General features: G+C 47.4%; 1 protein-coding gene and 1 non-coding gene across 3 annotated transcripts in view; both read left to right on the plus strand.

Moving 5' to 3' along the window:
• Window positions 1-26722, plus strand: part of ADCY3 (adenylate cyclase 3) — an 80810-nt gene that overhangs the window by 27163 nt on the left and 26925 nt on the right. Inside the window, exon 2 of one of the 2 annotated variants that reach the window (XM_020870406.2) lies at window positions 9764-9913. The exons of the other annotated variant lie outside the window; for it this stretch is intronic. Coding sequence (XP_020726065.1) covers window positions 9764-9913 — 150 coding nt within the window. The remainder of the gene's footprint in view (window positions 1-9763; window positions 9914-26722) is intronic. 2 annotated transcript variants of the gene reach the window in all.
• TRNAG-CCC (transfer RNA glycine (anticodon CCC)) lies at window positions 1932-2004 on the plus strand. The gene has a single exon. It is a non-coding gene; the product is annotated as a tRNA-Gly (tRNA).

Genomic DNA, 26722 nt, shown 5'->3' on the forward strand with positions numbered 1-26722 from the left:
GGCTCTTTCTTCTGATTTTTCCTGTGACTGGGACTTTTTTGACATTCATATCTCAGTTTAAGCAACACCACTTCAGGGAGACCTATCCTAACCATCTAACCACAGTTAGCTCTTTTCACCTAATGCTTTGTAACAAACAGCCCAGACGTCAGTGGCTCACTACCGCACATTTCTTGCTCACATGTGTGTGGGTTGGCTGGGATGTGGGTTGGCTGGGGTGTGGCTGATGTAGGCTGGGCTTCAGCTGGTTTTGGCTGCAAGCTGCAGCTTCAGTTTAGCTCTCCTCCATGGGTTTCTCATTCTAGTGGACTAGTGAACTTTTGGTGCATGTTGTTCTTATGGCGACAGCAGCAGCACAGAGTGGGAAGCAAATGTATTTCTTGCTTGTATCATATGCACGGACATCCATTTGGCCAAAGTAGATCACACAGTCCGAGTCAGCAGGAGGGAGGAAGCTCATCACTCTCTATGAGGCCATGGCAGAGGCGTGGCTGAATAGGACTTTACAGGGGAGTGGAGAATGGGGCCCAGCTGTCGCCTCACTCAGTCTACAGCAGCCACTCAGTCACTTACTCATTTTTATTCTCTGCTGAGTTTTGATACTCTTACTGTTGAATTATTTATTGCTTATTTGTCTTTTGTACCAAATCATCAGCTCCATGACAGCAGGGACTTTTTCTGTTGTATTCACTGCCAAATGCCAAGTACCTACCTAGCACAGGGTGGGCATTCACTAAACTGATGGGTGGATGGATGGATGGTTCTGTCTGGGAATCAGGGAGGGGTGTTGGAGGTAATCTTGAAATAGTAACAGCAGCTAACGGTTTCTGAGGGATGACTAAGGGCCAGGGGTGCGCTGCATGCTTATGCTCGACCTGGTTAAGTCAGGGCATCATTTCAGTGTGTGGCCAGCCCTCCGCTGGTCAGGGAGGGGAGAGAACAGGGTGTTCTGGACGGAGCTGTAGACCCTGAAATAGCACATCTTGTTAGAGATTGGAGAGATGCCGAGTGTGGCTGGAGTGAGGGGAGCCTGGTGGGCAGCAGCCACATACAAGACGTAAGAGTGACTGGGAGCCCCATAGTCAGGGCTTCTGTGTTCCACGTCTTCAGGGGAGCCATCGTGTCTGTGTCTGGAGCGGTGCCCCTGTGGTGTGCAGTACACAACCTAGAAAGCTGTTCTGGTCACCTAGCAGGTCACAAGGGACCTTGTGTCATACATCAAGATGGTTGGATGGCTATCTGAAAGTCATCTTTGTTTTGGAAGAGGGTGAACATTGAATATCTTTTAGCAGAGGCATGTCCAAGCTACTAAACAAGTAGGAAGCTTCTGGAAGTCCTTTTGAGGCAGGTGGTAGGAACTTGACAAAACACCTGACTTGGAAGAGCTTGTCACAGTGTCCCAAGGCTTGAGCTCTGCATTGTGTTGAGTAGGGTTGTATTGACTAGAGACTCCAGTCATCTCTCGGCTCAAGGATGCTGGCATTTACCCTGGGGGAGCACGGGAGCATGACCCCACTGACTGCAGACCTCCCCATATGCATAAATGCTCTAGGTCTTCACTGGGTGCTGAGCTCCCAGGGTCCCCCGACCCCATAGACTTCACCCAGCCTCTGCTGACCCACATCACAAATCAGCTACCAAGACAGGAATGTAGAGAAAGTGGCCCTGGCCTCATATTTGAGTAGTGTGCTTGCTGGGCAAGAAAGTGCTGGTGGACCTACTGCAAGGCCACCCATGCCTAGCCAGGCTGGTTTCTGATGTTTGGTCTTCTGGACCAGGACAGAATTTTTTTAATGTCTTGAAATTTAAACTCTGTGCTTGTAGGGGGAAAAATGAAAAGGGAGATCTGCGTTCCAGTTTCAGCATTGCTAGGAGACCTGTTGAATGTGAAAGTTCTTGTAAAACTTCATTAAAGTATTATTAGGGGGACTTCCCTGGTGGTCCAGTGGTTAAGACTCTGCACTCCCAATGCAGTGGGCACAGGTTCAATCCCTGGTTGGGGAACTAGGATCCCACATGCCACACAGCATAGCCTAAAATAAAAAGTGTTAGGTACCAATTTTCCTTCTCTTCTCTGGAAGAAATTAAAAAAATGTCGTTAACATATTTTGTGCCAACCCCTCTGTTAGGTGGTGTTGCAGAGAATCTGTTTTAATCTTAGTGGAACAGCCTTCAGGGTTATGGTAAGGATGAGGAGACCAAGTCTCAGAGAGGTTAAGTGCTCCAGGCCACACAGCCTGCCGGTAATGGGTGATGGGGGAGTTTCTCTGTGACTGCATGGCCCAGCCTCTTTGCCATGTGTTCATCTACCAGTGGGCCCCTCCAAGGGTCTGCTGGGAGCATGGCTTCCCAGGTGGGGACCCGCTGGGCACTGTGTGGCTGTCATTGCAGGCTCTGGCCCGTCTTCCTTAGGTTGTGGAGGCTGGTTGCTGCAGAGGTGTCTTCTCCCCTGCTCCTTCCCACCCTGCAACTCCTGGGAGAGTTTTTTCCCAAAGCATCTAAGTTAGCTTTAATGAACAGAGGCCTTCCCCCAGCAGCAGAACTTCACAAGATCTCTGAGGACAGCTGACACCCTAGAGCTGCAGTCTTCCCCTCTGCCCCCCATTTGGGGAATGTTCTGGAATCTGCAGGCCTGAATGAGCTTACAGAGCGAGGTCAGCCTGGGTACTTGAGCCATGAGCCTGCCTCTGGTGGGGTGACTTCCATCTTAAAGCCCCACTTAGAGCCATCCCTGTCCCTGTGGGCTGTTAGAGACTGTGCAGGATGTGGTGACTCGTCAGATTCCAAGAGGAAGGATTTCGTAAAGGAGTTTTCTCACGGTTGCATTTCTGAGCTGGGGTATTATAAACACTTGGTCCAGCTGTCGTGGGTTAGATGAAGTTTTAGTCTGATTGTTTACCCACTTGGGAGATTCATTCATTTTATTCATTATTTTTAGAATCTTGTGTTTAAAAGGAAAAAAAGAACAATTCTTTTTTTATAGTTATGTTTATTTCTTTTTAATTGATGTTTGCTTTACAATATTGGTTTGATTTCTGCCATACATCTACATGAATCAGCCAAAGGTACACATATGTCCCCTCCTTCCCACCTCCCATGCTTTCCCACCCCTCTAGGTTGTTAGAGAGCCCCGGTTTGGGTTTCCTGAGTCATATAGCAAATTCCCGTTGGCTATCTGTTTTACATATGGTAGTGTATGTGTTTCCATGCTACTGTCTCCATGCATCTCAAGGAACAATTCTTTTGAAACAAGACTGCTGCCCAGTCTAAAGGAGGCCACTAGGGCATGAAGAAGTGACTTCAACGGCACCCTGGAGCAGTCTTCTCAGGCACTGCATGTCTAGGTGGGCAGCCAGGTGCTGTCACGGCCAGCCCACGACCATGCGGAGGAGCAGGAGTGAGGGTCTGTGCATCTGGGCCGCTGCTCACTTTCAGAACTGGAAAGTAGAGCCAGAACTCTCCAGATTCATCCTCTGGATGACACAGAGGCAGAGGCTTCAGGCCACGCTCATTCACTGGCTGTGGTATCAGAACCCGTTACCATGTTTCCGAGATCCCGTCTCTCTCTGGAGTGTGTGTGATGCCTTCTAACCTCTTCCTGAAAGAACGTGGCACCCCACCCATCCCTGTCTTTCTCTTGCCGCTTTGTATGCTCTGCTTTATACTCTGGATATTTCTCAGACTGTCCCCCTCCTGCTGTCCTGGGGGTCTTCACCATCCTGGGGGAGTGACTGAGCCCCATTCCTCTCTGATCTTAGAGTGGGAGAGGTTAGGGTTCTGCGGATGGGATGTTAATTAGAAGGCTGGGTCCTGGGAGGTTGTGGGGGGCCAAAGGTTGACTTTAGGATGGTTTCTTATCTGCTTATCTGTGTCCAGAGGCTGAAAGGGTCAGCTGAGCGGGAAATCTGTGTTGTGGTTTCATTACCTGGTGTGTCCAGCCCAACTGCTCTGCCTTCCTGAGCACCGGGTGCGGGGTGAGGTCTGGGATGGATTTTGGGATCGTAGGGGTGAGAAGAACAGCAGTGCTGGCCTTACCAGGTGCCCTGTCTGTGAGAGACAGGACAGAACCCTGTGTGAGGAGGGTGGGGAAGGGATGGAGGGGAGGAAGGGAGATGGAGGTTGAGCAGGCAGAGGGGCAGCCAGGTGGGCTGGAGTGTTGGGGGAGGTATTTATGCAGCAGTGGGTACAAGAAAGGCAGCTCTGGAGGGAGTTGAATTCTGACCAGAAGGCCCTTCCCCCCTCACTGGAGTGGGAGCACCAGAAAATTCATCCCAGACCAGCAGAGCTCAAGGTTCAGCTTGAAGAAGCCCATTCCTCGTAATCACGGGAAAGAGGCATCTCAGATTCTCTTCAGGGTTCAAGCTTTCTTGGTGGCCAAAAGTTTGCAAAAGCTGGGCCAAAGCTGGGTCTGCAGCTTTTAAACTGTAGTATGAGAGGCAACACTAGCAGATGAGTTAGAGAGATGACAGCTGCCCTCCTTGTCCATCATCGTGGCCTTCCCTGGACCTAGACCTTCTCTGGCAGTGCTGGGCTCGTGGGCCCTGGGGTGGCCTCCTGGTCACCTTTGATTCCTCGGTGCAGCACTGGGTGGGGGTGGGGGCTCACTGCTGAAGGAGGCACGTTTTGGGGGAGCACATTCCTTTTGCTAAGTGAGACACACTTACATTTATAAATATGAAGCAGGTAATTTAGGAATTCCAGAGCCTAGAGCTAAAGACCACCCATGTGTATGGAAATTGTGGAAATCTGTCGATGTACAGCTTTGTTTCAGATGAAAAGTGCAAGCAGCTCACAGTAAGTGCCTTAGGGCTTGTATCTTGGTGGAAATTTTGATTTTAGTGTTAAAAAATATCTCATAGCCTTTCTGGGAAAAGGTGGGGTTATTGCTGCTTGTAGGATGGGATTGTGCATCAAAAAATAAGAAGAGAGGACTTCCCAGGTGGCGCTAGTGATAAAGAGACCACCTGCAGGAGGATTCTTGCAGGAGATGCAGGAGACACAGGTTCCATCCCTGGGTGGGGAAGATCCCCTTGAGAAGGGAATGGCAACCCACTCCAGTATTCTTGCCTGGAAAATTCCATGGACAGAGAAGACTGGCGGGCTACAATCCATGGGGGTCACAAAAAGTTGGACATGACTGAGCAAGCAGGAAGAAACCTTATCCTCTAGTTATGAGCCCTTGTTTAATTTCAGTTTCTTCTCCTGTAAAATTGGAATAACATCACCTACCTTGTGAAGATTCAATGAGATGAGGCGGGTAAGGTGCATGCCTGTGTCTAGGATGTAAGGGTGTGATGTGAGGGGGTGTTACAGGCAAGGGAACTGGACAAGATCAGGGGCTCCCGGCCCTGGCTACGGGGTCCCCTGGGAGTGCATGCAGCCTGCTCTGCCAGTCACCTGTGCACACCTGGGGTGGAGCAGCTAGGCCCCCATCACCCCAGGGGACCTGTTGCAACGCCTCCCCTGGTACCTCCCCAGAGGAGACCCCTGCTTCCTTGGCTGGAGGTGTCTTTGGCTAGGCAGCATCACCTGGCGGATTTGTGTCCTGGGTTTGGAGGCTGAGAGTTGGCCTGCTGTGGGCTGAGCCTCTCTCCACCTCTGCCTGGCCCTGACGGGTTACCGAGCTCCTTCCAGGCCTCAGAACTGTGGCTGCACGTGAGAGAGGTCAGGTGGACTAGAGCAGCTGCACCCCATGAGGGCCTTTTCTTCAGTTGAAGCATGTTTAGAGAATTGGGGGCACTCCAGGAGACCCAAGGTCTGGGACTGTGGGAAGAATTGCCTGGAAACAGATGCGCTCACTGAAAGGTGGAGGGGGTTCCCTGGCGTGGACAGCACCTGCAGGACCCACCTGAGCCTCCCGTGCGTGGCCCAGATATGGCTGTTTGCCTCCATATCCCTGCAGCTGAGAGTGCAGGTCAGGAAGGGGGTGAGGTTTCCCAAGACCAGGGGTGCCCAGGGCACGGGAGGCAGCGTGGCTCTCTGGCCAACCTGGAACCAACCTACTGTCCTTACCCTGGCCTCTCAGGACCTGGTCTCCAATCCCAACCTTTGTCCTCAGTGAGGTCAGAGGACCAGTGTCAGGGCTGAGGGACCTTCCAGATGAGTCAGTCCCTGCCTCAGCTCAAAGATGATGAAATGAACTCGGGCTGGTTATTTGACCTGGCAGCACCTGGCTGGGAAGGGGCAGTGCCAGAGTCCAGGGCTCCCCTTGAATATACTTTTTAGACTCTGTTCCTGCAAGTGGCATTGCAAAAATGGGTTTTATTTTAAAATACGTGCAGTTCTATGAAAGGAATACTGTCCTGCCTACATGGCCCCAGGCATGAACCAAATCTGAATCCTCTTCTAGTTTTTGGATTATAATCTTTGGTTTGGAACTTCACTAGAGCTGCTCTCTGCTGGTCTGTCTGCAAGTTTGGTTTTCTTCCGTGGATGCCTCAGTAGGTAATGTATAACAGTGATTCCTGACACAAGCTCAGTTCAGTTCAGTTGTTTCTGACTCTTTGCAACCCCATGTATTGCAGCACGCCAGACTTCCCTGTCCATCACCAACTCCTGGAGCTTGCTCAAACTCATGTCCATCAAGTCAGTGATGCCATCCAGCCATCTTATCCTCTGTCGTCCCCTTCTCCTTCTGCCTTTAGTCTTTCCCAGCATCAGGGTCTTTTCCAACAAGTCAGTTCTTTGCATCAGGTGGCCAAAGTATTGGAGTTTCAGCTTCAGCATCAGTCCTTCCAATGAATATTCAGGACTGATCTCCTTTAGGATGGACTGGTTGGATCTCCTTGCAGTCCAAGGGACTCAAGAGTCTTCTCCAACACCGCAGTTCAAAAGCATCAATTCTTTGGTGCTCAGCTTTCTTTATGGTCCAATTCTCACATCCATACATGACTACTGGAAAAACCATAGCTTGGACTGTATGGACCTTTGTCAGCAAAGTAATGGCTCTGATTTTAATATGCTGTCTAGGTTTGTCATGGCTTTTCTTCCAAGGAGTGAGCGTCTCAGCATGGTACCTTTCACACAGCCCGCCTCTTCCATGCTTGTGAGTGGTCAGGAAGACCCCTGAGTGTGGAGCTCTGTCCCCAGCCGTGTGACAGCCCTGGCTGGCTGTGGCCAGGGGAGACACAGGCCAGGGGCCCCAGGTTATCCTACCTTATCTGGAGCCCCTGCTTCAGTTGCTGACACTGGCAGGTGTTGGGTCCAGGTGTGTGGCATCTCCCTTATCCTCCATGACCCTGAGCTCAGTCAGCCCTGAGACTCTCAGCCTGGTGGCTACTGTATCTGGACTGCCCACCCACCCCTGTGGGCTTTGATGGGGTGCCGCTGCTCCATGAGTACACATGGGGAGCAGCCTGACCTTGACAGTCTAGTTTCCTGAGCCATGAACTTGAGGGCAAGCAGATTTCTAAGGCCCCATGGGCCCCGTGGAGAGTGGCCTCTGCGCTGGTGGAGTTTCACAGTAGATTGGCTTTGAGACCCAGTGATCTGTGTGATTTGCTTTGACTCACTGAACACAAATTATGAATTAGCAGCTTTTTTGATCATCGGGTGTTTAATAAAGTGGCCTGAGGCCATACTGATACTGGTCGCTTGTGGGAATGCGCTGTCGTGGTCCAGAAGAAGGTGCGAGAGATGTCCCAAAGGAGTTTGAGATCCCATCTGCTTGCCCCACGAATGGTGGAAGCCATCAGAGCTGCCGAGGCCCAAGATCGGGCTGTTGTTAATTCCCAGAACCAGCTGTCTAAGAAGCTTGTGAAATTATCACCTAGTGACTTGATTACTAGCACCAAGACACACCTCTGTTATTGTACGTCTCACCTACTAATTAATTCATTACTAAGTGGGCCTTTCTTGAGTGCCCCCCTACACCCCCAGGCTCAGACTGGTAGCCAAGTACAAGCTCTTTAGGAAACTTCTTTCTGGGTGGTAAGTTCTCCTAGTTAGTATCAACCAGCAGCCCTGATGAAACATTAAAACAGAAGGGATACAGCATAATCAAGGATACTCAGAAAATTAATGTTACAATTAACTTGCCTTATTATCTATTAAACCTTCTTGCTTACAAATCTAAAATGGACTTCCCTGCATTTTTCACCTACCTCAGAATTTATTATGTTCCACTGGACTGATCTTTTCTTCCCCTAGGGCCAGGAACTAAGAACTTCTGTCTCCCTTCCCACCTCTCAATTTCTACCTTCTGCTCCCAAAACCACACCCTTGAGAGGAGAGGTCTGTCTACCTCTGACAGGCCCTCAGAGAATCAAGGCAGGGAACCTGGGGCAGCCTCAGGGGAGTAAGAGGCACCAGACCTGGAAACTGGCCTTACTGGAGAAGATTCACAGCCAGTGGACTTAGAGAAGTGGGAGCAACTAGAACCTTTGTTGTTGTTCTGTTGCTAAGTAGTGTCTGACTCTTTGCAACCCCATGGTCTGCAGGACGCCAGGCTTCTCTGTCCTTCGCTGTCTCCTGAAGTTTGTTCAGACTTATGTCCATTGAGTTAGTGATGCCATCCAACCATCTCATTCTCTGTTGCTCCCTTCTCCTGCCTTCAGTCTTTCCCAGCATCAGGGTCTTTTCCAATGAGTTGGCTCTTTGCATCAGGTAGCCAGAGTATTGGAGCTTCACCTTTAGCATCAGCCCTTCCAATGAATACTCAGGGTTGATTTCCTTTAGGATTGACTGGTTTGATTTCCTTGCTGTCCAGAGGACTCTTAAGAGTCTTCTCTAAACTGCAGTTAGAAAGCATCAGTGCTTCAGTGGTCAGCCTTCTTTCTGGTCCAGCTCTCACATCCATACATGACTACTGGAAAAAATATTATTCTTGCCTTGCAAACCCCATGAACAGTATGAAATTAGAACCTGGTCCAGCCCAAAATGGGGCCAAGTTGGGTCAGAGATTGGAGCCGTCAGCTGCCAGCTCCTGGAAATGTGGTTTGGATGTCAGGTCCACAGTCAAAGTTACCTCTGGCAGCCTCTGGGAGCTAGGGACCAGGGACACCTCAGGCAGACTGCAGGGTGCCAGGGCTGGGGAAACAGCCTCTTGATGCCCAAAGAAGCCCTTGGTGCCAGGACACTGAGGTCACCAGACTGACATTAGATCCCAAACCCCTTCTTCTGCTTCCTGTAGCTTTAGTTCCTTGTGAGATCTGGATGTTGGTGCTGGCCACCCTCTCACCAGGTGGCAGGTGAATTGGCTCAGAGGATGCACGTGAATCCTAGAAGTCTGTAACCTGTGACTCACATGTTGGGTAGCACTGTGACAACGGAATCAGCCTAGGACCTCTTCTGGTCTCCTGTGACATTCCCTATGACCTGTAGCTGTTAGGATTATACACGCCTGGCCAGTAGATCTCGTTCACTTTCCTCCCCAGCTATTCAGCACAGTGCCTAAATGCACCTATGAAGTAAGGGTAAGTGGTTGTTGAACGAGTAAGTGTGTGAATGGATGAGTAATGGAGGGACAACTCAGGCCTCGAAGTGGGTGGGATGGGCCGACTTGGCTACCATGTAAAGGAGGATGAGAGAACAGTGGTCCTCCTACCAGCCTTCCAGGCCTGGAGCCACACCCTTGAATAGCTTCAGGCATCCATGGTTCGAGGGCAGGGTCTGCTCCAGGGATCTGAATACCCGCTCAAGGCCAGAGGCTCTGCTGGGCACCTCCCTGGACCTTGGGCAACTTAGGGGTGGATTTTGGTCCCCTCCCTCTCCTGAAGGCGGGCTCTGACCATTGTCCTTTCCTCTCCTCCTCCTCGGCATGCAGATTCTGGCCAACATCTTCCTCTACCTGTGCGCCATCGTCGTGGGCATCATGTCCTACTACATGGCAGACCGCAAGCACCGCAAGGCCTTCCTGGAGGCCCGCCAGTCTCTGGAGGTGAAGATGAACCTGGAGGAGCAGAGTCAGCAGCAGGTCAGGCTCTCTGGGGAAAGCTTTGGGGCAGTACCTTGGGACCCCAGTTTGGGGCCTGTCAGAAGGGAGTGAGCCCAGTTACTTCTGGGTCTCCAGGGCTCAGTGGGGCTTGGAGTTTGAATTCTCTTTTACTAGCGTTGTTGTTGTTCAATTGCTCAGTTGTGTCCAGCTCTTTGCGACCCCATGGACTACAGCACACCAGACTTCCCTCTCCTTCACTGTCTCCTGGAATTCGCTCAAACTCATGTCCACTGAGTCGGTGATACGATCCAACCATCTCATCCTCTGTCACTCCCTTCTCCTCCTGCCTTCAGTCTTTCCCACCATCAGGGTCTTTTCCAGTGAGTTGGCTTTTCCCATCAGGTGGCCAAAATATTGGAGCTTTGGCATCAGTCCTTCCAATGAATATTCAGGATTGATTTCCTTTAGAATTGACTGGTTGATCTCCTTGCAGTCCATGGGACTGAAGAGTCTTCTCCAGCACCACAGTTTCTTTGGAGGCATCACTCTTATCCCTCTGTCACTCCATCTTGTGCAGATTCATGCTACCCACCTACTGTGTGCTCAGGGCTCCCTGCGGTGGGGCGGGGGTGGAAGACACATTCCCTGACCTCAGGGTCCTTTTGGGTGAAGTTTGTCATCCCCTCATCCCTCCTCCTATGGGCACTGTTTCCTTTGCACTCAGGGCAGGCTTCCCACCGCCTTCTCCTGCTAAGTCATTTGTGAACATGGTAAAACCAGCCCAGCCCCTGGGGACCCCGCTGTTTACATTTTTCCACTGAGAAGTGCCTGCTGTCCCCACACTGTGTTTACTGGCTTCACTCCAGCCTCATCCACTGCAGAAGCTCCCTGCTCTCATGTGACTGAGTCTTTTAAATAGTTTTTGGTCTGGATTCATCTCAGATGCTTTTTGAAGGTCTTCAGAAATTTCATCCACCAGTTTCCTGTTCTCCATAGGTTGTCTTCCCCTGAATAAATGAACTTAGTAGGTTGAAAATATATGCCTCTCTGCTCTGGGAACCATGTCATGTTGTGTTCAGGTGATGCTGTTTGCTCTGGGATTGGCAGCTTCACTGAAATTGCTGTTTTCCTGGACCTTGCTACCCAGGTGGGCAGGGCAGTAGTTTCGGGGGTTCCATTGGTGAACCTCACATTCTCCAGACAGTGCTGTTTTAAGGCACACACTGACTCATTTAGCTGGTGTGTCCTGGCTCCCTCTGTCCTGGGGCGTTCCTTCTCTCTCTGTTTACCAATGAGATCTGGAAGCTTCTGAGCTGAGCCTTGGACTCATCTCTTTCAGAAGACAGGCTTTAGAAGGGGAACCATCCTGACTTCCATGGTGACAAGGGGCCATCACACCTGTCCCCTTCTCCTCTACCCTGTGTCCTGTCATTATGGAGGAGCTGCTGCGGCTGGAACGTATTTAAAGAATCCTGCTTTACTGGCTTTATTGAGCCCCTTCAAAGGCATTCTTTAATTTCTGCCTTCTATACTGTCTTGGTTCTTGTTTGCATTTGATCTCTCATACTGTGGAGGCATCCCGCTGTGTTCTCTACATTAAAAAAAAAAATGTGTGTGTCACCACTTAGCTAGACTGGAGGGTTCTTTTTTATATAGTCTTTGCAGTTTTGACCATACTCATCTCTGTTGATCTTGTCAGTCTCATTGTGTATAATCCAGGACATCTTCAATCACGTTCCACGGTGCTTGGTGGGGGCCTTCTGGGATGGTGAGAAAGGCCCTGTGTCTCACCCTGGGTCTGTTATTCTCTGCATGGATGATTTGGACAAGTTATCCACCCTGTAGAGCCTCTCTTTCCTTATCTTCAAAGTGGGAGTGTTCCTACTCCAAAATGGAGATGTTGATGATCATCATCTTGCTGAGGGTTCCTTGAGGGTCAAATGAGAAACACAGACAGAAGTGCTTTGTAACTTGGAAAGCTGGGAGCAGTGATGGTCAGGCCACTAGGCCTGCTTTCTAATGCCCGGGCTGTATGCTCGCTCCTGGCAGGGTCAGTGCAGGGAGCCTGGGGCCTGGCAGAGAGAACCACCCCTGTGTGCTCCAGGCCTCCTGGACACTATGGAGCATCCAGAGGGTGCCTGGCTGTCTGCCCAGGCCGTGTGGCAGCAGCAGGGCAGACACTGGCCCGGGAGTGAGAGGTCCAGGGAGGCCGAAGGGAGGTGAAGGGAGAAGATGGACACATCCCCAGGCCTTGCTTGGATGCAGCAGGTGCCTGTAAATGCCCATCAAGTGGACTTTAGCCTGAGTGTGCCCTTGGGCTAGTTCTTTCCCCTCTTTGGGCCTCAGTTTCCCTATATGTGAAGTGTAGATGATAATACATTTGTAGGTAAAATGGGATAATCTGTGTCAATCCCTTTGAGGATGAGAAAAGCACTGGAGTGCTGCCACCTGTGAGTCAACATTTGCTCATGTTTTTCTTTAGGATTTTTGTGACTATGTACATGAGACCTGCTTTCCATTTTAACTTTCTGTCTGTGTCCTTGACAGGTTTGGGTATCATGGTTATGCCAACTTATTAACTGGAGAAATGTTCCCTCTTTTAGGTTACTCTTTTAATGTTTAGAAGAATTCACTTGTGAAGCCCTGTTGGGTCTGGAGTTTTTCTTTATGAGGAGATTGGTTCCTCTAAAAAGTAAGGGTCTACATTTCCTTTTGTGTGGGTTTTGGAAAGTTTTTGTTTTTTCAAGAACTTATCCATTTCATCTAAGTTTTCAAACTGTTGCTATATGTGTATTGTATTTTATCTCTATGTGTCATTGTCTATGGAATTTATGTTTCTTTCTTCATTACTGATATTGGTAATGTGTGCCTTCTATTTTTAAATTTTTTCTTAATCTGTTTTATTAAGGTTAATTCACATTTTAGCTTTTTCAGTGAAACACCTTTTCAGTTTTTTGTACATTTCTATCTTTCATTAATTTATACTTCTAATTTTGTCATTATCTTCTATTTTCTTTGGGATTAATTTGGTGTTCTTTTTTATCTTCTTGAAATGGAACTTATATATAGCTAATTTTCAGCATTTCTTTTCTAAAACATGTACTTTTGCTATAGATTTCCCTCGTTATGTTGCTTTAGCTTTATCCCACAAGTTTCAATATGTCATATTTCTGTTGTCAATTAGTTCAGTTTTCTAAATTCTAAAATTCATATTTTCTAAATCCATTGAGGTGCTTTTGATCCATGAACTGTTTCAGTCAGTTCAGTCACTCAGTTGTGTCCAACTCTTTGCGACCCCATGAACTGCAGCACGCCAGGCCTCCCTGTCCATCACCAACTCCCGGAGTCTATCCAAACCCGTGTCCATTGAGTCAGTGATGCCATCCAACCATCTTATCCTCTGTCGTCCCCTTCTTCTCCTGCCTTCAATCTTTCCCAGCATCAGGGTCCTTTCCAATGAGTCAGCTCTTTGCATCAGGTGTCCAAAGTATTGGAGTCTTAGCTTCAATATCAGTCCTTCCAATGAACACCCAGGACTGATCTCCTTTAGGATGGACTGGTTGGATCTCCTTGCAGTCCAAGGGACTCTCGAGTCTTCTCCAACACCACAGTTCAAAAGCATAAATTCTTCTGTGCTCAGCTTTCTTTATGGTCCAACTCTCACATCCATACATGACCACTGGAAAAACCATAGCCTTGACTAGACGGGCCTTTGTTGGTAAAGTAATGTCTCTGCTTTTTAATATGCTGTCTAGGTTGGTCATAACTTTCCTTCCAAGGAGTAAGCGTCTTTTAATTTCATGGCTGCAGTCACCATCTGGAGTGATTCTGGAGCCCAGAAAAATAAAGTCAGCCACTGTTTCCATTGTTTCCCCATCTATTTGCCATGAAGTGATGGGACCAAATGCCATGATCTTAGTTTTCTGAGTGTTGAGCTTTAAGCCATTAGGAGTACATTAATTAATTTCCAAATAGCTGGGGATTGTTTAAAAGTCATCTTTTTTTTTTTGCCATACCATGTGGCCTGAGGGATCTTAATTCCCCAACCAGGGACCAAACTGATAACCCCCTGCATTGGGAGTACAGAGTCTTAACCATTGTACCCCCAGGGAAGTTCCTAAAAGTTATCATTTTATTGTTGATTTTTAGGCTAATTTGACTGTGGTCAAAGAACATGCTCTGTATGACTTTGGCCACCTGATGCAAAGAGCTGACTCATTTGAAAAGACCCTGATGCTGGGAAAGATTGAGGGCAGGAGGAGAAGGGGATGACAAAGAATGAGATGGTTGGATGGCATCACTAACTCAATGGACATGGGTTTGGGTAGACTCCTGCCGTTGGTGATGGGCAGGGAGGCCTGACGTGCTGCGGTTCATGGGGTCGCAAAGAGTTGGACACAACTGAGCGACTGAACTGAACTGTTTGATTTTAGCTCTTTGAAATTTGTTGGAACTTGATTTTTGACCTGGCAAGTGTAAGTATCAAAATGCCTTTCAAAAATGAAATAAGATCAATAAATGTCAGTTATGACTCATTTGCATCTACCCCAAAGTATTTTTGCCTCTTTGGTCACAATGCAAAGACCTCACAACACTTAATTCCCCCTCCCCCAGATTTTCTAGCCACTGTAATGTATATTATTATTTATGTATTTCAGGTTTTTAAAAAATTGGGATGTGGTTAATCTACAATATTTTCTTAGTTTCAGGTATACAACATAATGATTCGATTGTAATGTATTTTAATTCAACATATATTTTAAACCCCACAAAACAGTCTTACACAATTATTGTTTTTTTATAGTTAATAGTCATTACTTATGTTTCCCCATATTTTACCCTTGGTTATACTCCACTTCTTCATTGCCGTGTTTCCACCTTCTTGAGGAATTCCTTGTAATACTGCTTTTCATGTAGGTCTGTTGGCACTAAATTCTCCCCCATTTTTAATTGTTAGAAGAGCTTATTTTGATTTCAATTTTGAATGCCACTTTTTAATCAGATAAAGAATTTTTAGGTTGCCAGATTCTTACTTTCTGCCCTTTGAAGGAGTCTTTCCCTTGTCCTTGGACTTCCATTGTAATGCCAGCCGTAAGACACACTGTTGCTCCTGTTATTTATTTATTGAAGTGTTATTGTTCAGTTGCTCGGTTCGACTCCTTGCAACCCCATGGACTGTAGCACGCCAGGCTTCTCTGTCCTTCACTTCTCCTGGAGTTTTATCAAATTCATGTCCATTGAGTTGGTGATGCCATCCAACCATCTCATCCTCTGTCACTCCCTTCTCCTCTTTCCTTCAGTCTTTCCCAGTATCAGAGTCTTTTCCAGACCAGAGGGCCCAGGTTCAATCCCTCCTTGGGGAACTAAGCTCCCACAAGCCGTGGTATGTCCAAAAAGAAAGGAAAAGAAAGATTGTGGCAACCCTGCAGCAAGCAAGTCTGCCAGCACCATTTTTTTTTCCCAACAGCATTGCTTATTTCATGTGTCCGGATCACATTTTGGTAACTCTCACAATATTTCAAAATTTTTCATTAATTTTATATTTGCTGTGGTGATCTGTGATCAGGGGTTTTTGCATCCACTATTGTATTTATATGGGGGGGCACCATGAACTGTGCCCATCTGATATGGCAAATTTGATAAATAATATTTATTCTGACTATTCCACTAACTGGCCCCTCCCCTATCTCTCTCCCTCTCCTCGGACCTTCCTATTTTCTGAGACTCAACAGTATTGAAATTAGGCCAGTCAGTACCCCTACAGTGGCCTCTGAGTGTTCAAGTGAAAGGAAAACTCACATGACCCTCACTTTAAATCAAAAGCTAGAAATGATTAAGCTTAATGAGGAAGGCATGTCAGAAGCCAAGACAGGCCAGAAACTAGGCCTCCTGTACTAGTTAGCCAAGTTATGAATGCAAAGGAAAAGTTCCTGAGAAAGCAGAACAGCCTTATCACTGATATGGAGAGTTTTGGTGATATGGATAGAAGATGAAACCAGCCACAACCTTCCCTGAAGCCAAAGCCTAATCCAGAGGAAGGCCCTCACTCTCAACAGTTCTATGAAGGCTAAGAGAGGTGAGGAAGCTTCAGAAGAAAAGTTTGAAGCCAGCAGAGGTTGGTTTCTGAGGTCTAAGGAAGAGGCCATCTCCATAACATAAAAATAGAAGGTGAAGCAGCAAGTGCTGATGTAGAAGCTTCAGCAAGTTATCCAGAAGTTCTAGCTAAGATCATTAATGAAGGTGGCTACACTAAACTCTTGAAAACCTATGTTTTCAATGTAGATGAAATAGCCTTCTATTAGAAGAAGATCTCATCTAGGGCTTTCATAGCTAGACAGAAGTCAATGCCTGACTCCAAAGTATCAAAGAATGAGCTGCCTCTCTTGATAGGGGCTAATGCAGTTGGTGACTTGGGAGTTGAAACCAGTGCTTATTTACCATTCTGAACATCCTAGGACCCTTAAGAATTACACTACATCACCCCTCCCTGTGCTCTATAAATGGAACAACAAAGCCTGGATGGCAGCACATCTGTTTACAGCATATTTTTACTGAATATTTGAAGCCCACCATCTAGATCTAATGCTTAGAAAAAAGGATGCCTTTTAAAATGTTACTACTGAATAACAATGGACCTGGTCACCCAAGAGCTCTGATGAAGAAGTACAAGATTAATTTTTTTTCATACCTGCCCACATAACATCCACTCTTCTGCCCATGGATCAAGTAGTAATTTCAACTTACAAGTCTCGTTATTTAAGAAATATATTTTGTAAGGCTACAGCTGCCATAGGGAATGATCCCTCTGATAGATCTGGGCAAAGGAAATTGAAAATTTTCTGGAAAGGATTCCCTAGTTTAGATGCCGTTATGAACATTCGTGATTCATGGGAAGAAGTCAAGATGTCAACATTAACAGAAGCTGATTCTAACCTTCATGAATGACTGAGGGGCTCAAGACTTCAGTGGAGGAAGTAATGCAGACATGGTAGAAATAGCAAGAGAGACAGAATTAGAACTGGAGGCTGAAGATGTGACTGAATTACATGGATGAAACTAATGGATGAAGTATGGCTTCTTATGAATGAGCAAAGAAGATGGTTTCTTGATAGATTCTACTCCTGGTGAAGATGCTGTGAAGATTGTTGAAATGACATCAAAGACTTTATTAATAGAATATTACATAAATTTAGTTGATAAAACAGAAGCCCAATTTGAGAGGATTGACTCCAGTTCTGAAAGTTTTATTATGGGTAAATTGCTATCAAACAGCAATACATGCTATGGAGAAACCATTTATGAAAGAGTCAACTGATGCTGCAGACTTCATTGTCTTATTTTCAGAAATTGCCTCAGTCACCCCCAACCTTCAGCAGCTACCACCCTGATCAGTTAACAGCCATCAATATCAAGGTAAGGCCCTCACCAGCAAAAAGATCATGACTTGTTGAAGGGTCAGGTGACAGTTAAAAATTTTTAGCAATGAAGTATTTTTTTTGATATGCTGTTGTACACTTAATAGACTCCAGTATAGTGTGGACATAACTTTTATATGCACTGAGAAACCAATAAATCCATGTACTCACTTTATGGCAATATTCGCATTATTGCAGTGTTCTAGAACTGAACCCACAATATCTCCGAGGTGTGCCTGTATAGACTTTTCACACACAGATGGTATGTTCACTCTTCTCCACCCTCTATTCACCCAGTCCCTTAGAGAGGGTTCCAAGTCCATATTGCATTGCCTCATGCTTTTCGTGACTGTGTTGAATTCCACTGTGTAGAGGTAACATCATTTATTTAAAAGGGTTCCTATAAGTAGACATTTAGGTTATTTCCAGTTCTATGCTACTGCAAATGTTACTATAGTAGATATCTTTATAGGGATACCATATTATATATGTACAAATATATCTGAAAGCTAAAAACCTAGAAGTGGAATTGCTTGATCAGTGCATTTTTAAAATTATATGTGTATACATATACGTGTGAACATGTATATGTGTGTATATATATATGTATATTTACTGTGATAAAATATGCATAAGGTAGAATTTACCATCTTAAACATTTTGAAGTTTATAGTTCAGTGACATTAAGTACATTCTCAATGTTGTACAGCCACCACCACTCTTCATCTCTAGAGCTTTTTCATTATTCCACACAGAAGTTCTATACCCATTAAATATTAAATTTTCATCCTCCCCTCCCTGGCCCCTGGAAATCACTATTCTTTCTGTCTTTATGAATTTGACTGTTGTAGGTACCTCATATACATTATTGTTGTTATTTAGTCACTAAGTCATGTCTGACTCTTTTGTGGCACCGTGGACTGCAACCCACCAGGCTCCTCTGTCCATGGGATTTCCCAGGCAAGAATATTGGAATGAGTTGCCATTTCCTTCTCCAGGAGCTCTTCCCAACCCAGGGATTGAACCCACATCTTCTGCATTGCAGATGGTTTCTTTACCACTGAGCCACTGTGAAGCCCCCTCATATAAGTAGAATCCTACAATATTTGTCCTTTGGTAACTAGTTTATTTCACTTAGAATGATGTCTTCAGGGTTCATCCATGTTGTAGCATGTATCAGAATTTCATTCCTTTTAAAGTTTGAATAATATTCCAATGTATATATGTCACATTTTGTTTATCCATTCATCTGTTGATGGGATCCACCTTTCAGCTCTTGTGAATTATGCCTCCATGCACTGTTGGTGTGTAAGTGTCTCTTTGAGTCCCAGCTTTCCAAGCCTTTGGGGAATAAACACAAGTGGAATCGCTGGGTTATATGGTAGTTCTGTATTTAACATTCTGAGGGACCAGGCACGTGCATTTTTAATGTTGACATGTTGTTGTTTTTGTTCATTCATGAAGTCCTGTCCAACTCTTTGTGACCCTATGGACTGCAGTACACCAGGCTTCCCTGTTCCCTTCATTATCTCTGGAGCTTGTTCAAACTCATGTCCATTGAGTCAGTGATGCTATCCAAGCATCTCATCTTGTCACCCCCTTCTCCTGCCCTCAGTGTTTCCCAGCACCAGCATCTTTTCCAGTGAGTTGGCTCTCCGCAGCAGGTAGCCAAAGGATTGGAGCTTCAGCCTCAGTCCTTCCAGTGAATATTCAGGATTTTTCTTTAGGATTGACTGGTTTGATCTCCTTGCAGTCCAGGAACTCTCAAGAGTCTTCTCCAGCACCACAATTAGAAAGCATCAATTCTTAGGTGCTCAAGCCTTCTTTTATGATCCAACTCTCACATCCGTACATGATTACTGGAAAAACATAGCTTTGACTATATGGACCTCTATTGGCAAAGTGATATCTCTGCTTTTTAACATGCTGTCTAGGTTTGTCATAGCTTTTCTTCCAAGGAGTAAGCGTCTTTTAATTCCATGGCTGCAGTCACCGTCCACAGTGATTTTGAACCCCGAGAAAATAAAATCTATCACTGTTTCCACTTTCCACTTTTCTATTTGCCATTAAGTGATAGGACAGGATGTGAGGATCTTAGTTTTTTGAATGTTGAGTTTTAAATAAACTTTTTCACTCTCTTTTCACTTTCATCAAGAGGCTCTTTACTTCCTCTTCACTTTCTGCCATTAGAGTGGTACCATCTGCATATCTGAGGTTGTTGCTATTTCTCCCAGCCATCTTGATTCCAGCTTGTGATTCATCCAGCCTAGCATTTCATATTGATGTTCTCTGTATATAAATTAAATAAGCAGGGTGACAATATACAGCCTTGATGTACTCCTTTCCCAATTTTGAACCAGTCCATTGTTCCACGTCCAGTTCTAACTGTTGCTTCTTGACCCACATACAGGTTTGTTATGATAGATAAGGTGGTCTGGTATTCCCATCTCTTGAAGAATTTTTCACAGTTTGTTGTGATCCACACAGTCAAAGGCTTTAACGTAGTCAGTGAAGCAGAAGTAGATATTTTTTTGGCATTCCCTTGCTTTCTCTATATCCAAGGGATGTTGGCAATTTGATCTCTGGTTCCTCTGGCTTTTTAAAATCCAGTTTGTGCACCTGGAAGTTTTTGTACTGCTGAAGCCTGGTGTGAAGGATTTTGAGCATTATCTTGTTAACATGTGAAATGAGTGCAGTTGTGCAGTAGTTTGAACATTCTTTGGCATTGCCCTTCTTTGGGATTGGAACAAAAACTGACCTTTTCCAGTCCTGTGGCCACTGCCGAGTTTTACAAATTTGCTGACATGCTGACACATTTAATGTTGATAAATATTACCAAATTGTCTCACAGAGGTTCAAACAATTTACGCTCCTCTCAGCAATGCATGAGAATGGACTTAGGCACTTAAACTTTCCTTGTTTATCTAGAAAAGACTTCTTTTTTTGGAACTCCTGCAGCTCCCCCCACAGATGTCTTGTTTGGGAACCCCAGCTGCAGGGAACAGGCCCCAAGGCAGTGGTAGCATCCTGTGAGCTGTTGCCCACTGTTTTCTTATTGGAGTCAAGTCACAGCCAGGTGAACATGGGTTGGAAGAATTTCTTTTCATTTTCAGTATACATTGTACAATATTTGATCAAAACAGACAAGTATAAAGAAAAAATACTGATAGAGGCATATTCCTTCAAGTCTTTTTTCCTCCTATGTTTTGCAAGTGTTAATCCTTATAAAAGTCACAGCTTATTCTCAGATGTAGCAGTTTAGAACCAGATATTCAAGTTTTTGCTGTCTCATATGCTTATTATGGAAGCTAAATGTAAAGGGTTTATTTAGCACAGTGCTAAGCCATGAAATTAAAAGACGCTTGCTCCTTGGAAGAAAAGCTATAACCAACCTAGACAGCATATTAAAAAGCAGAGACATTACTTTACCAACAAAGGCCCGTCTAGTCAAAGCTATGGTTTTTCCAGTAGTCACGTATGGATGTGAGAGTTGGACTATAAAGAATGCTGAGCGCCAAAGAATTGATGCTTTTGAACTGTGGTATTGGAGAAGACTCTTGAGAGTCCCTTGGACAGCAAGGAGATCCAACCAGTCAATCCTAAAGGAAATCAGTCCTGAATATTCATTGGAAGGACTGATGCTGATGCTGAAGCTGAAGCTCTAACATTTTGGCCACCGGATATGAAGAACCAACTCACTGGAAAAGATCCTGTTGCTGGGAAAGATTGAAGGCAGGAGAAGAAGGGGACAACAGACGATGAGATGGTTGGATGGCATCACTGCAGCGATGGACATGAGTTTGAGTAAACTCTGGGAGTTGGTGATGGACAGGGAAGCCTGGCGTGCTGCAGCCCATGGGGTCACAAAGAGTCGACACGACCGAGCAACTGAACTGAACAGAAATAGTAGACCCTGAACTGTCTACTACTAATATTATTGTTGTTGGATACATTTTGAAGATACAGAGAAGTAGAGAAAAACTTTCCATAATCCAGGCGTTTCTTTTAAAAAATACAGTTTTTAAATTGGGCTCTTGGCTAGAACAGGCTTTCTAGTTTACTGGGATTTTTTTCTTTTTCCTTTTTGTTGAGGTGAAAAAGGCTGTGTTGAGACAAGGGAGCCCCTGGGTGATGAGGAGATGGGACGGGGTCTCGGATTCCAGTAACTCGGCTTGTCTCCTCCTCTGCCGGGACAGTGGGGCCTCATGGGTTTGAGGCTCTAAGAGCGAGCATGGCCCTGGCAGGCAAGGGCCTCTCGTTGCATTGCTGAGCACATATCTGACACTTTAGGCCATCCATTGGGACCACAGGGTGGAGTTGTTTTTCTTTATTCTCACGTGACCATAGGTTTAGTTGGGGACCTTGAGGGTTGCTAAGCACCCCAGCTGCCACCTGGCAACTGCAGGCATCCAGGAAATCCACCCAGCACACCTGTCATCAAGTATGGACTGCAGAATTATGAACCTTTCAGAATCACATCCTCAGAATCACTTCCCAGGGATGGGGAGTGGCTGGAGGAGCCTGTGGGGGAAGGTGGAGAGACGATGGGGACACGGCTAGGCAGGCCTGCACGTCCCTTCAGATCCCGTTCAGTTAGGAAGCCAGCCAGGCCCTCACTGGGGGAGGAGAACTGCCCTTGGTCCCCATGCTCCCGGAGGCAGAAGCTGCAGGGGAGCCCAGGGTGAGAAAAGCAGTCATCATCACCCGTCCCCAGTGAGGGCCAGGGCCAGATCTCCTTCCTCCGTGGTGTCCTGGGGAATTCAGTTTGGGTGGGCAGTGCGGGGTGTGTGTGTGTGTGGGGGGGGGGGGGGTTCCTGCTCAACTCCTGGCAGGCTGTGCAGGCAACAGTTGCTTCTTTCTGCCTCTCCTCCTACTTCAGCCCGAAGCCCAGGTCACCTGTGACCAGGGATGGCCTTTCCTCTTCGTGCAGGAGTCTTTGCTGGGGTGGGTTACCTTCTGTCCTTGAGCAGGTCTCCAAGGGGAGCCTTACCCATTTACCATGAGAGTCAGACTTCTCAGGTAAGAGAGGCTTGGGACTCAGAATTATACCATTTCAAAAGCTCCATCTCCTGTCTTTTTCTGAATGTCTCTGCCCAAGCCAGCCTCCCTGTTCCCTTCAAGACCTTTAACTGTGAGAATAAGGCCCAGAGTGATCTCAGCCTCAGTTGGTGGGGAGAGGGGAGTGAGAGTGACAGGGAGGTGAGAAGCTTGCTGCCTCCCAGCCTAGGGCTTGGCTTCCAGTGTCAGCCCTCAAAGTGCCCACTGTTGTCCTGGCAACAGTGAGGTTGGGACTGGGGACCTGCCTCCTGGGAGCCAGTGGGGGATGGGGATGGAGGAGGAAGATGCACCCTGCTGTCCGCTGCAGCAGTCCTGTTATATAAGCAGCTGATGTAGGTGGGGCAAACCCATCACCTACTTGATGGGAACCACAGAGGAAACCCCCTGACATCAGCCTCCAGAGATCCCTGATGCCTTAACTGCTTCACAGAACCACACGCAAGTCGGTGTTTTTAGTTTAGCCTTGAAGGCTTCTTGGTTTGAGAAAAGCCAGAAGGTGAATTTCCCGTGGCATGAAGTAAGAATTAGTGCGTCTCTCCGTTCCAGCTCTCACCTCTTGGATTTCACAGCATGGTCTTCCTTCTAACATTCCAGGATTTGGCAAAATAAATGCATGTTAGATGATGCGAGTGAGGAGCCTTCAGAGGAAAGGTTGTTCTAAGGCTGTGGAGGGCCCCTGCCGGTGGGGGGACAGGGGCCTGGTGGCACTGCCCATGGTGCTGGTGGGCAGCCCCCTGTCTGGGCTGGGGGGCCGCTGAGCTGGGTCCCTGCCAGGCTGTGGGAGGCCGTGAGCCCTGGCCACATAGCCCAGCAGTGCTTTCCTCCACACACAGTCCATAGTCTGCGTCCAGCGTGATCAGGGTTGTGGTGCATCCCCCACCTTTATCTGGCTCAAAGGATGAAGTTTTGTTTAGTAATAGGGGTAGTTGTGCTTTGTTGTTTTTTTTAAAACAATTTCTGGTGCCAAGTCGTAGGCTGAGTTTTTACTGAATTATTTAATCATCACAACAAAACCCTTCTGGGGAGTAGGCCCTCCTCCTCTCCATCCTAGTGAGGCTATTTATTTGAGGGAGTTACTAACTAGGAGGGTCAGGTGAGTAGTCCCAGACGACATCCACTCTGTCTGTTTCTGTTTTCTTTGACTTGCCCAGAGCTTCACAACTTTCCAGTACTTAAAGATGTAGACATTCTATATAAAAACATGTTATTTCTGACTGCCTCGGGAAATGGAAAGGTCTGACAGCATGGGGTGCCGGGTGAGACTTGCATTCACATCCGAGCCAGGACACTTAACCTGCTGCATGACCTTGAGCCAAATACTTCTGCCCTTTGAGCCCCTGTTTCTTTGTCTATGAAACGGGAACAGGATAAGATTGGCAGACAGTCTCCAAGATAGGATTCATCCCACAAATACTTTCAAAATGCTTCTAGACACTGGAGATAACAGCTGTGAACAGAACAGAGTCTAGATTACTGTTCAGTGTCATGGGCCAGAGAAGGCTTTCTAATAAGATGAGATTTGAGCAGAGACCTGAAGGCAGTGAGGGTGCAAGCCATGCAGTGATCAGAGAAATGAGCAGTAAGTGCAAAGGCCCTGAGGTATGTTCACAGAACATCGAGGCAGTCAGTGCAGATGGAGCAGAGATGAGGGGATGAGAGGCGGGAGGTGCGGCAGAGAGGTGATGGGGCCTGTTAGACCTTGGCTTTTCCCTAAAGGAGAACCCTGCTTTGGAGGATTTAAATGGATCAGTCTGGCTGCTGGTGGAGAAGACACAACAGTGGAATCAGGGAGGCCAGTTAGAAATTTCGCAGTAATTTTGGTGAGAGAGGATAATGGACCAGACCAGGTGATGAGAATGAGGAGTGATGAGAACAGAAGATTCTGGATATGTTTTGAAGGCAGGGTACTGGAGGGTAGACTGGGATATGGGAGAGGGATGGCTCAGTCAGAGATGGCTCTAAGGATTTTAGCCTGGAGGTGGTGAGTTTGCTCTGGGTCCAAGACAAAAGCAGATGGTCTGTGCTTCCACAGCAGGCATCTTAGCACCCTTCTCCACTGATCACAGATGTGACCTCAGCATCCTTCTCAACACAGTGCTCTGGGCAGCTGCTCTCTGTCCCTCAGAGTTGGCATGTGAGCTGGACTTAATTGCTGCTGTAGCATTCTAGAGGTGTACAGTCATTGGGACTGTTTAAATTAAAATTATTTAAAATTTTTAAATTAAAAATCACTTTCCTCCATTTCAGTAGCCACAGTTCATGTGCTCGGGAGCTCCGTGTGGCTGGCTCGTGCATTGGACAGCAGAGATTACCAAACATTTCCATGACTGCAGAAAGTGCTGTTCTGGAGGGTGATGCCTTGCCCCTTGAGCCGTGGCTTCTGGTTGACAACTCATTAACTCACCAACCCTCTTAGGAGCAACTGCTTTGTGCCAGGCTGTCTTGGTGAGGGCTCCAGGTACCACACGGGTGGCTATCTTTGGGCCCAAAGGGCTGTCTCCTGAGATACTGGACACCTTGGCCTACAGTAACCTGTCTTTGGGGACTGCACAGGCACCCAGGCAGGTGACTGTCAGCCCCACGTGCTCCACACCCCCTCTCCCCTCTAGCAGGCTAAGGGTGGGGGCTGACCCTGGGTCTGTATGGTTTCTCGGCTGTTCTCTCAACTCTGAGGTTGGGTGTGGAGTCCGTCTTTCTGGGAGATCCTGGGCTGCTGGTTTGGAGCCTGTCTCACCCTGGAAGGTCTTGTTTAAAGATACGCTGGGTTTTGAGTTATGCAGCCTCTCTGTCCTCTGAACTCTCCCCGCTTTTGCCTGAAGACAGCAAAGCACTCCTGCCCTGAGAGACCAGCCAGTTGGCATGCAACCTGATGGCCTTGCTTCCCTGAGTTCCTGGGAATTCTGTTCACCATTGACCTTCACAGCATGTAGCTCAGGGGTCTGCCTAGGTGATCAGTGACTGTTCTTCGAGTGACCTCGATCATGACCTTGTCTTTGGGATGCAGCAGCACGTGTGGGCCCCCTGGGTCTAAATGGTGGCTGTCTGTTCACATTCAAATGGCAGACTGTCCAGATTACATGATGTGGTCCCGTGTCCTCTCGTCAGGTCAGGCGCTATTTGGGCCCTGACCTCCCCGGGCTAATAGGGCAGGTTCCTACTCAGCATTTCCTTCTCCTTCTGCCTCCTCTGCTCAGGTAGTCAGACCAAGATGGGCACCCGCTGGGGGCCAGTGACCTTTTGGCTTCTAAGTGGCCTGGAAACTCCAAGCATATGGATAAATGAGGACCAGAACAGACATGTTTGCAGACAGCTGTGGGTTTTCTCCCAGCCCATTGTAGTGACATGTGTGTGTGTGTGTGTGTACACGTAAGAACGCACACATCCTTTAACTAGATAAGCAGAATTAACATGCTTACTTCATACAGACACTGTACACACACACATACTCATGCCAACCACCTGGGCACTGTCGGTCTCTCCACAGTTAATCTGTCTCCCTCCCTCTCCCCCTTTCATGAGGATGTTGTAGAAACAGCTTCTCATCAGCCAAGCTCATTTATCCCAGCCCCTGGTGGCCACGCTGCTGTAATTAACTCGTGAATCTGCCTCATCAGAGTATCAGCTGTAACCTCGCAGGGCCCCTGGGAGCAATGCTGGCCCCCTCCTCTGTCTCAGTCCCAGGGCGGCAGGAAGGTGGGACCTGGCATGAGTCCCCACTAAGGAGAAGGGGGCTTGGTCTGTCCCTTCCCCGAGCCTGGCCGAAGCTGTGCTCACAGTACTCTGTCCGGGGCTCATCTGAGCAGCTCAGCACGTGACCATTTACAGATGAGGAGACCACAGCTCAGGAGGCCGATCCTCCTGCCCAGGGTCACTGTGGTCTCTGCTCCCAGGGACCAGGACCTCCACCCTACCCAGGTCTGCTCGCCCAGCCCCCGCCCCTGGAGTGGGCCTAGATCCTTCTCCTCTACTCACAAGGTCAGTCTTCTGCTCTACTCGTAAGGCCTTCTAAAGACTTTCTCTCTCTTTCTGGACCTAGTTTGGTTCTTTGCCCAGAGGGTCAGGGCCTTGCCTTTCGTTGCTGTGTGTTTTCAGGATGAGCCTCAAAGTTTGAGGGCTGGACAGGGGCTACAGGAGGCTCTTCGCCCGCCTTCTTTCTCCGTGTGGAACCACGTCACAGCCTCTGGATCCCTGAATCCCCGTCTGCTAGCCAGTCCTCCATTGGTGGTTGCCCCCTCCTGCTGCCTTCTCACATGGCATCTGAGGATGAGAGATCACCACCTCTCGCGGCAGCATATTCTTTACTTGAACTCCTTTGACTTTTAGAACATTCTGCCTCTGCTAGAAGCAACGGTCTGTTCCCTGCAGTCTTCCCTTG

The sequence above is a fragment of the Odocoileus virginianus genome, chromosome 2 (genome assembly GCF_023699985.2).
Source record: "Odocoileus virginianus isolate 20LAN1187 ecotype Illinois chromosome 2, Ovbor_1.2, whole genome shotgun sequence".
NCBI lineage: Eukaryota > Metazoa > Chordata > Mammalia > Artiodactyla > Cervidae > Odocoileus > Odocoileus virginianus.